General features: G+C 41.1%; 1 protein-coding gene across 1 annotated transcript; it reads left to right on the top strand.

The window, feature by feature from the left end:
* The first annotated feature begins 382 nt into the window (after positions 1 to 382).
* Positions 383 to 9,484, top strand: LOC127608841 (cholinesterase-like). Its single transcript, XM_052078257.1, has 10 exons — positions 383 to 557; positions 1,525 to 1,833; positions 3,225 to 3,450; positions 4,610 to 4,739; positions 4,855 to 5,006; positions 5,207 to 5,393; positions 6,666 to 6,976; positions 7,533 to 7,742; positions 7,873 to 8,030; positions 8,341 to 9,484. The coding sequence occupies exons 2-10, from the start codon at positions 1,533 to 1,535 to the stop codon at positions 8,436 to 8,438; spliced, it is 1,773 nt and encodes a 590-aa protein (XP_051934217.1). The 5' UTR covers positions 383 to 557; positions 1,525 to 1,532; the 3' UTR covers positions 8,439 to 9,484.
* Positions 9,485 to 11,139: the final 1,655 nt, after the last annotated feature.

Here is an 11,139-nt window from a genome sequence, read left to right on the forward strand (position 1 = left end):
ATAAGACCGATTTAAAAACGTGCCTCGAGTTGTACAAACATATTTCCCAAGCCGTACACTCATTGGGCACAACATTAGCAACACTTGGCAGCATCAAATGAGAGTCAATTCTGAATAGTTGTGTAAAATATACCTACCTTTATAGAAGACAAATGTACAATTTTGATAAACACTGTCAAAGTAATTGTACACTCTGTCACAACCTGTTAGAAGTGTTCATCATATGAGGCAATTGCGGTAAAGATGAATAGAGTCGAGCTATCTTGAATAGATTTACAACAACCAATTAAAAAAAAAGGCTGGTCTCATTGGTCTCGTTTTCAGGTGTGTGCTATTTCTGCAGGTGAAGCTCGCTCCCCCTTGTTTACAGGGTTCAACTGTTCAGTTTACTCTCATTGTCACCAAGTAGTGCTACTTAGTGTATGACATTGGAGAGAAACAACTATATGCCTCTGGGAGGGGAGGCGAGGACCGCGATTCCACCACGCCTTCCTCATGTCAAAACAGCAGTGTACTCACTCATCCACTCCACGCAGAGTCAAACTGCAACTGACAAGGTAAGACGCCCTAGCATCATTTGCAGATTGGTATCTATTTTTTTTACTCAATGCACGTTTTTATTCAATGACGTGTTGTACGGCATTTGTATTTGCACATTTTGTATTTGGCGCATAGCGTGCGTCTCGCAAACAACGGAGAGCGGCATTACGAGAACGCGCTTGCAAAGTGCATTGCACGCACGCGCACGCGCACACAACCCGAAGTTCAACTCGCGCTCTTGTTAGCGCACTTGTGCATGTGTTCAACGATCACATGCAGCTCCTGCAAAGTGACATTAGGTTTTCCTTTGATTGCCCACTCACTTTCTTTTGCATATTAATTGTAGTTGTTTTCAACAAGAGTTATTCACTTGAACATATTTCTTTTCATCTGGAGAGGAATGGCTATCGAAAAAATAGCTTTAAATGCTCACCTGTGGAATCACTGTATTTAGCTAATGTTTTGTTGTTGTTGTTCAACCCTGTGTTAGCACAAATAGTGTGGAACCTGAAATCAAAAAAGTTTACACAGGCAGGTCAACCTCTGTTTTGTTCAAGATGGAAACTGTAAGAAACTGCATTCATTGTCGAGGCAATCACATTTCAGTACTCATATAAACAGTAATGGGGAAAAAAACCCAAAACAAAACAATTCAACATAAAGTAAATGTGACTAACAATTTAAAAATGCAAAAAATAAATAACCAAATAACGAAATAAATGAATGAATCTTAACATCTGAACGGCGCAACTGTAAAAAAGAAGTCAACCAGTCTTTACAAGGTGACTTCAAGTCAGATTTTAAAGGATAACTTCCAGAGGTAGCCAAAGACAAGCCAAAATCCTGTTTAACATGTTTCAAGTTAATCTTTTCACACTTGCTAAACCGGGGTATCTTGTGATATTGTGTTTTCCAGCAACTTCTATTACTGTAGTCTGAAATTTAATATCGGACGTCATGCATGTATGTTTCTGTTTCGGACAGGATCTCCAATGGCGACGCACTCTGCACAGAAGAACTGTGCTCTTCTTTTGCTGCTTTCGATCCTGTCTGTGTCACTTACTACGCAAGATGATGACCTTATAGTCAATACTCGCAATGGGAAAGTCCAAGGAAAACAGCTTTCCGTGCTCGATGGTAATATCCGAGCCTTCCTTGGCATTCCATTTGCAAAACCACCACTTGGCAATCTGAGGTTCAGAGATCCAGAGCCTGCAGAAAGATGGGAGGGGGTGTTGGATGCCACTAACTATGCAAAGTCATGCTACCAGATTCCCGATACATCCTATCCAGGTATGACACATGCTTTACACACAGACAGCAACAGCTTCTCATTTCCAATTTTCCATCCCGTTGAGAAAAAAAACCCTTCTTTCGCAAGTCCCAGGCCCTGTAGAAACATGGAAGATTGCAAAAGAACTTTTGGCAAGGAGAGTACGTGGCAGGCGGAAACTGCATTGTTTGCCACAAATGTGTTTTTTTATTTTCTTTTTTGTTTTCATGAGATGTTGGCATTTTCACAAATACTATTTGTTGATATTTTCAAAATAACAGTCATTTGGATTCAAGTCAAACAATGACTATAAGCCCCACCAAGACTTCTGAAGGAAAATACAAAACGTAGGGAGGAGTGAAACATGGTTGAGAATCAGGAGAGAAATGTTACTTAGAGTCAGACTGTGCAAGAAATATTATTTAACCGAGCCACTTCCTTACCACCCTGCGATTGTCTGGCGATCAGTCGATGCTCCAGCTCACCTCTGTCCGAGGACGAGCACTATAGAAAATCGTTGGACGGATTCTTCCTTAGCTTCGTTTTAGCTAAGTCTGCATGATGGTCTCTTAAAATAATATTATAAGTCCTTGTACACTCTTACAGGATCAGGTAGAAAACTGAATCTCTTTTGTGGTTCTTTGCTGTTATGCTGTCAGTTGGGGTTAAAACCAAATTCATGTGCTCCATGGAACGAAGCTTAACCTTAGCTATTAGCACATCATTATCATTTGCGGGGCTGGTAAAAATGTTCATTTAAAATTAAAGAACAAACAATAACATAGTGTCTGATAAAGTATATTTATGGCTAATGGACCTTATTGATGGTGTAAGTAGGAATCATTGTATCTTCAAAATCTGCACTTTTCAGGAGACCCTCCAAAATAGATTTGTGAAAAAATATTAAATACACCAAATTGTGACCTAGGAGGTTCTGGCCGCTAATACGAACAAAATGCTACAATCGCTTCTTATTTGTTGTGTTTCTTGTTGCATAGTTTGTTTCTTTTATCTCCTGGCGATGTGCGATCCGACAAGCCAGTGCTCGGACTATAGATGGAACAGGCTCCGGTCATGAATGCATCGCTATTTATAGTCACAACCACCTGTCAGGGATGGTTGTTTGGAAACCAGATCGTGCTAAGTACAGTATCTACACACTGCAAATGCCCCCCCACCCCAAATCCTCCCAATATAGATTTGAAAACCAAATTAAATACTCGTGTTGGAAGAACCTACATGTTCCAGCTTTTTATAGTCCATGCTCATAAAATGAAGCTCTTGAACTTTTGACAAACAATGAAATTCACCCCCATAGAAGTAAGAGAAGAGTGCGAACCCCCTGTCGCGGTCTTTGAGTCAATCTCACTTTTCGTTCAGCTTTTTTTTTCTTTGTTTTGTTTTTTTGCAGGTTTCAGGGGTGCAGAGATGTGGAACCCAAACACTAAATTAAGCGAGGACTGCCTCTATCTAAATATCTGGACCCCTTATAACAAAGCTAGTCAGAGTTCACTGGCTCCTGTCCTTGTCTGGATCTATGGAGGGGCGTTTCTTTCAGGAACATCCTCTCTGGATATTTATGATGGCCGATACCTGAGTAAAGTTGAAGGTGTTGTTGTCATATCAATGAATTACAGGTGAGGACTTAAGAGTGTAAACATATTTGATAATGATTTACTGGGTTCCCATTCATAGTGTAATAGTTGATACGATGGAGTTTGTTGCAGCGGGTGTGGGATCAACCCTTTTCCGTGATTAACTCCTTCCATTACTGTGAACAAGCTATGCATCATAGACAATAGTAATACAGATGTACTGTGACAAAGATCTATAATTCTGGCTACTTGGTGCCTTCAAAACATTTTGAAGATATTTCGGATCATGTGTCGCCTCCAACATTGTGAGAACTGTACTGGGAAAACTCATCCAGCATGACCGAGCCCCATCTGGGAAAGCAAGTTCCGTAAAAGGTGCACCCCAGAGCGCTAACCAAAGCACCATCACAATTTTTGGGATTAACTACGATACATACTGTATGTCGTCCGAAAAAGGAAGGGTAACGCAAAGGTAATTAAGTCTTCCACATCATGTTAAAAGTGTTTGGGTGCTCCCCGAGAGCAAGTCCTAATGGTGATAGGCGGTTGTACCACCTGTCACTTTCTAAATGGAGAAAGTCATTGGGAGACCCAGGGGACAGGCCCTGGGTGCACACACAGTCTGACGTTCAAAATGCTTTGGTGTGAATTATTTCCGTCCGCTCAGCTGTACTAGACTCGGCTTTAACAATAAACAGAACATATTCTCCTTCATTAGGGATCATTAGTTTGATTTGGTTACCCTTGGTCAGATTCCTGGTCGAAACCTTGATTTGGCTTATCGACAGTGCCAGTTCCAGTTCAGGATAAATGGACTGGTTGCGTCAGAAAAGACATCCGGCATGAAAGAAGACGGAGTAAGAATAGGGATCAAGAGTGGCTTGCTCAGGGAGTAGAGAGCTTGTCTCACATCTGGCCAGTTTCAGATTTGGTAATTGGTTTCTCCTCGGTTCACCCGACTTGTCCTTGATCAAGAATCTGAAGCAAGCCCACATTGCTCTTGGTGTTGCCTCATCAGTATTTGAATGAAGATGAACTATTTCCTCCATGGCCACAACGGTATGAATGAAGAGACTGTAAAGAGAGCATGAAAAAGAACGGGCATTGCAACAGTGCCAAATCACAGGTTTTATACTGGCAACATTTAAATAATGTCAATATAGTGATGTTCTAAGTAAGTAATTTGTGTCATGTGTTTCAGAATTGGTCCACTTGGCTTTTTGGCTTTGCCTGACAACAACATTCGAGGCAATGCAGGTCTCCTCGACCAGCGCTTAGCCCTTCAATGGGTAGCCAATAATATTGCCGCTTTTGGGGGTGATCCTTCACAGGTAAGACTTTTGATGGTTACCGGTAGTTCTTTGTTATGCAACAGTCATTAATTTGCATAGATGTCTTCACAAATGTAGCACGAACTGTTTCCGCTTGATTTGGGGTTCTGCACAGGTCACAATTTTTGGGGAGAGCGCTGGGGCTGCATCTGTCGGCTTCCACCTCCTCTCCCCGGGTAGTCATGACCTTTTCCAAAGGGCTGTCATGCAGAGTGGTTCCCCGAATGCACCGTGGGCCTCAATCAACAAGACAGTTGCACATGAAAGGTCCTGAAAAGTTTTTCAAGTTCCCACAAAGTTTTTTTTTAAACTCTAATTGTAATTATTAGTACTGTAAATTGTGCCAGATTTTGAATCTGGCACAATTTTCATGCCGCTAAATCCTAGCATAATTTTTCAAGGCAGTGTATCATTCTCATTATTTGTGGTAAAGGTTAACAAAACGACGTTGTTGCTTTGCTATCCAGGTCCATGATGCTGTCTACATTAATCGGCTGCTCCACGTCTTATCCACCTTATCTGGACATCTGTTTAAAATCGACGGATCCTTGGGTGATAACCTCAAAGCAATTTGATGTTCTCACACAGCCCAGTATACTGTCCATTCCATTTCCACCAGTTGTGGATGGGTACTTCCTACCCGATGAAGTTGAGGTAGGTCTGAGTCCATCATGTCATGTCACTGTGGGTATGCCACGCATCTTCTTTCAGATTCAGGTTTTGCTTGCTTAGCATTCGTGGTCGATTTTTAGCTCATATCCTGATTTGAGTGCATTGACGCGAGCTGTTAATGGCTGCCAACCAGTTCAGGGTGTAGCCCGCCTGCTGCTCGAAGACAGCCGGGATAGGCTCCAGCATGCCCCCGCGACCTTTGTGAGGATAAGTGGATTAGAAAATGGGTGGATGGATGGATATAAAATAAAGAAATAAATAAAATAATTGAAGAATTCATCTTCTGAAACGAGCGTGCATGTTCCACTGGGAAAAGAGATTTCATGCTTTGAAGTTGTTGGAGCCACAAAAACACTCATTAATGAACAATAGTCATATGCAGGGGAATGACTTTGTGCATAAATGATCTGTCGAAAACAGACAAATCATAAATAACCACTTTTGTTTTTGCCCTGTAAACCACATTCACAGGATTTATCATTCTTTGACCACATTTGACCTTCATGCAGCAGTTGAAGGTTATGTAGTACCTACTAGTTATGTAGATGCCCATGCCCGCATCATGGATGCGGGCATGGGCATAATGGGCCTCTCAATTTCAGCCGGGAATTTGAAATCGAGAGGGCCCTGGTGGACTTTCTACACTAACCAAACTATATTTGGATGCCATCTTCGAGTTGAATGCATGAGGCCACACCCCCTATGCCAGGGTTGGCCAATACGTTGATCGCGATCGACTGGGATCCAGCGGACTGGTTCCAAGGTGGGAGGAGGAAATGAGGGGGTGGGGGAAAGATTAGAATGTCGGTCTGTTTCGGTTTCGTTCAAGTTAGGGGCCATTATGGCCGTTATTCATCATGGCGTACGTGCATGTGTATATGTGCGATCGGGTCGATCGTGGGGGGGGTGGTCACTTCAGAAGTCGATCTTTGGTCGAAAAGACCCTAAGCCCTCCCATCCCACATGACTTATCACGACATATGTTTTGGGAATTACAATTTTTGCTCTACATTCCAAAACCGAACCATAAATGAAACTGTTTTGAGCCTGCGAAAGGAGCCCAATGAAGAAACATGACAAAATATATTTCCCAAAACATAAAAGTATAACGTGACTTCGAAACACAAACTTAAGCTCTTAAAGGTGCAATGTGTAGAATTTCGTCCCATCTCAACATCTGTTTCACAGAAGAATTGATATGAATGCAATGAGGATGAAGTGAAAAACAAAGCAATATTTTTTTTTTCTCCACAGATTTTGCTACAAAGTAATGCACATCCAAAGAAAGAAGTGTTGCTTGGATTAAACAAGAATGAAGGGACCTACTTTTTAGTTTATGGGATGCCAGGATTTAACATCACTGGTGAGAGTCTCATCACCAGGAAGGAGTTCATGGAAGGAGTGCGGCTGGCTATGGCAGGCTTTGACGCTTTTGCAGAAGAAGAAGTCGTTTTCCACTACACCGATTGGGCGGACGAGCATAATGGCATGAAAAACCGTGACTCCCTGGGGAATCTGGTTGGGGACCGTTTTTTTGTTTCTCCTTTGTTAGAGTTTGCTCGCAGGTAATTGCCAAGAGTGTCGATTGTATTACGGTGATGTGAGTTGATTTGAATGCCGGTAACGCTGTCTCACTGTCAGAGATTCTGGAATCTGTTTTTTTGTGTGGTCTTTGGCCTCCTTCCGTATTAAAAATAGAATGGTAGGTTAATTGCAGGCTCTAAATTGTCCATGGGTCTGAATGAGAATGTGAATGGGTTTTTTGTCTTGTCGGTGATTGACTGGTGACTTGTCCGTAGGGTCTGTCTCTCTCTTTAAGTCACCTTGGATAAGCTGATCATCCTTGACCCTAAACTGGATAAACAAGAGAGAAAATGAATAGGAGGCTGCGTGGTCGTGGTCTCTTTTTTAACAAATGGCTGCTGACAGAGATCGCTTTTTTTTACCATCGTAATTCATGAAAAATCGTATCATCGTAATTTTCAGGGAAAAAAAAACACGGTATTGAACTTCAGTCATTCTCGAGGCACGCAGTACTCTTTGTTATATTGCAATTATATTTCTTCAATGACCAACAATTTCAATTAACCCATGCTTGTCTCCCCCCCACACCCCCCCCAGGTACACACACCAGGGAGGTAAAACATTCCTATATTCTTTTGACCACCGGTCTTCCATAAATCCTTGGCCGGAATGGATGGGTGTTTTACATGGGGATGAGATAGAGTTTGTGTTTGGAATGCCACTGAATGAAGCATGGGGGTACACAAAGGCTGAAGTGAACATGACCAAGAAATTTCTGAAGCACTGGGCCAACTTTGCAAGGACGGGGTATGTATAATTAATCAAATACGTCATAGACTATATCGACAAAATGACTCCTTCATCGTCAACTTTGCGCCTTTCATTGTCACACATGTAATGAATCCATCTGCTTCATTCAAGCATTTGTTATTTTCAGAAATCCAGGAATTGATGGAGCCGCATGGCCCTTGTTCACCCTTGAACGGCAAGAGTATTTCACGCTGAACTCTAACCTTCCAGAAAAAAGAAGGATGATGAGAGCCAAAGAGTGCTACTTGTGGAATAAAATGATGCCAAGAATACAGCAGGTTTCAGGTAGGGCATGTTTGACCATCTATTAGCGCGCACACCTCTGTTGAGGATCGCAGAAGGGGGCTCAGAAAAAACAAAACAAAACAAAAACCTTAAAATCATATGACAATTTAAAAAAGACCACCGTAGACAATGGATCAATCAGACCTCATATCTTTTAGACGTAATTGTCTTCGTGTTTACAAAACAGGTTAATGTTACACAGTATTTCATTTTTATCATTAATAACAGTAGAACTGTATTATATTATAATTGATCGCTAAAATATACAATCGTGCACGTATACTGTATGTGTCTGTGTCTTTTTCCACAGGTGATCTACAGGCCTGTCTGACTGCAAATGGAAGAATGCTCCACTTCAACTGCACATTCCTTATCATTTCATTGTTTATCATGTTACTCCGTCTGTAAAGGGAGAAAGGGGCAAATCTGTCTTGCATATAACTTGACTGTTTGATGCCCGTATGCAAAAGAAGGGCGGCAGGAAATCGCCTTGTTGGTCTTTACTGCTTGGAGACCGGATGTTCGATGACCGACTCTGTATCGATTTTTGGAGAGATGGTCGTCTACTTCCTAAGTCTTGATCGAGTGAGGCCACCCCCTCACAATTGACAACTGTACATTGCACGCGCACCCACGTAATCTATTTGTGCACGTGTGTGGACTCTGTTTATGAGTAATGCTTGCAACAAGAATTTCCAGCAGAGTTAATAGAATTTGCCTTCATGGGAAACACTGTGTAGCCTCCCCCTTCCAGTCAAAAATTTCTTGACGTAGGAGCAGTATAACATACAATATGACTTATAATATGTTGTCGTTGCTGATGGTGTAGTGTTGCACTCGTCTGACTTGTGTGCCGGCAGCGTGGGATCAGTTCCCATTCAGTGGCGGTGTGGATGTGGGTGTTGATGTTCGTTTGTCTCTATATGTGCCCTGCCACTGACTGGTGACCAGTTCGGGGTGTAGTCCACCTCCCGGCCTAAGTCAGCTGGAATAGGTTGCAGCTCCCCCACTGCGACCCTGTTCAGGTTAAGCGGTGTTGAAAATGGATGGATAATATTCTATATTATGCAATACTACACAAATCGCTACTATACAGAAAGATATTATAGAATAGAATCGAATGGCATAGAGAGTGTCGTGCAGCATTTGAGGTTATTTTAGTCCTTGCAAAGTAATGGATATTTCACTGGACTCTGTTCTGCTCCGCTGCGACTGCAGACGTACTTTATTAACTTCTGGCTTCTTTTAAAATGATCAGATTCAAACTGTCAGTTGTGTGCCTTTTTTTTTTTTTTGTGAAGATGTATTCATCTTAAAACAAGATCTGAATCAAGATGTTGGAGGCAGCTGAGGTCAAAAATGTGGGGAAACGGAGTAATTTTAAAGTGATCGTCAAACGTCAAAGGATAATTGTGCTATGTGATTACAAGTAAAATTGGCATTTTGGAATGATACCGTACATGTCCCCATTTATCTCAATCTCGTTTCTTGAGTAGACTACCATGCAGAGGATACTCACTGTTGACTCGACAATTTTTTTCATGTAAATATTTTCTTCCCCGACATTTTTGCAGTGAACAATTTGTGAGAACATATTTTTGTTTCATTTTAAGTGTGAAATAACACAGTCCATGCAGGCAGTGTCACGCAGTTTTGGTGAATTTGATCAGCACAGACTTGCAGGCAAATTCTACGCATCATCTGCCTGTGGAGGCCTGCTTGCAGTTCCTTATTAACGTTATTAACTTTGCTACTATGCCAGTGTGTGTTTGCGAAAATACCCAAACGCAGTCCAGGCCTCCCATGCGCACCTTATGCAAAAGTTGCACTTGGAATGAAAATAGAACTTTCTCTGTTTGCGTTTATTAAAGAAAAGTGTAATTTCATTTACTTTTAAAATCAGAGGATGTATGCATTTTCACTCGTGCATTTGTTTGTTGATGGATAAAGTATTGGTTATAAATGTATTTGCTTATTACAAGAAATACCATGTTCATGGTAAAAATATATTTTTGTATTTTGTGTGTGTGTGTGTGTTTGTGTGAAGGGAAAAAGTCAGCACAAATAATCCCAAAGCTGCAAAAATTCTATTTTCATTCAGATTTAATTGTTATTTTTTTTGTAAAAGAAAAAAAAAGTTTTACCATGTATGGACTAATTAAGCAAAGGAACGGTCATGCAAAGAAAAACTGCAGACATTACAACTGAATTAAAAACGTGAAAATGGACACTACACACAGCAAGTATTATCATCACCCCCCCACCCCCAAATGCACAGAGCAGATGATATGTCCCATAAGTATTTATGTTCATAGAGAGTGATATTCAATTCCAAAATTTACTTGCAGATTCCCTTGTTTTCTCTTATCACATTCAGTTCTTCCCGTTTCTGTCGACCACCTCTGCACATAAGTGGCCGTGTTTTGGAAGGAGAAGAAGGTTGAAAAATGAAACTTTTTCCGGGCAGGTGTCCTACAAAAGTGATCAGTGCGTGTCCCATCAAATTGTATGCATACTAAAGCACCACTGTTTTTTTTTTTTTTTGGACAAAAATAAGAGCGAATGATTTCTATTGACTAAAAAACAGATGTCAAGGTTGAGTGGTAATCAAAGTTTGCAACGGTGACACATTCATTACTTAAAGGCACCTCCCACACGTCTGCTGAAATGAGCATTTCGGCAAAATGAAGGTGGAACATGTCAAAGGCTTGGCAGTGGACATTAAAAGTGATTACCAAGACCATTGTTGCATCAAGCAGACAAATGAGGAGTCTTTAAGAAAATCAAGTAACATTAATATTCCCACTTAAAATCCTATTCATTATTCTCATGATTAAAAGCTTGCAATAACTTAAAACACTGATGACTACTAATTTACTGTACCCATTATAAACGCGTGTCTGACGAATGCAGTGTGGCATTCATTTGCCAAACAGCAGTTACACACACAAACACACATCATTGATAGTCGCTGGAATCAGTCCAACATTGAAATTATTCAAACTTCCACTTCACCTGTCAGGAATTCAAGTTCACTTGGTTGATTTGTGTTCTTGATGTGAACATTTGCCATCTGTAAGGCTCACCACAGGTCGTATACTATATGCCC

Source organism: Hippocampus zosterae, chromosome 10 (genome assembly GCF_025434085.1).
Source record: "Hippocampus zosterae strain Florida chromosome 10, ASM2543408v3, whole genome shotgun sequence".
NCBI classification, from domain to species: Eukaryota; Metazoa; Chordata; class Actinopteri; order Syngnathiformes; family Syngnathidae; genus Hippocampus; species Hippocampus zosterae.

What these genes read in the sequence shown, in the direction of transcription:
- LOC127608841 (XM_052078257.1), top strand. Translation starts at nt 1,533, where the DNA reads ATGGCGACGCACTCTGCACAGAAGAACTGTGCTCTTCTTTTGCTGCTT. An exon ending in TTGTTAGAGTTTGCTCGCAG is followed by an intron (nt 6,977 to 7,532) that starts GTAATTGCCAAG and finishes CACCCCCCCCAG; the next exon opens with GTACACACACCAGGGAGGTA. An exon ending in AAGAATACAGCAGGTTTCAG is followed by an intron (nt 8,031 to 8,340) that starts GTAGGGCATGTT and finishes CTTTTTCCACAG; the next exon opens with GTGATCTACAGGCCTGTCTG.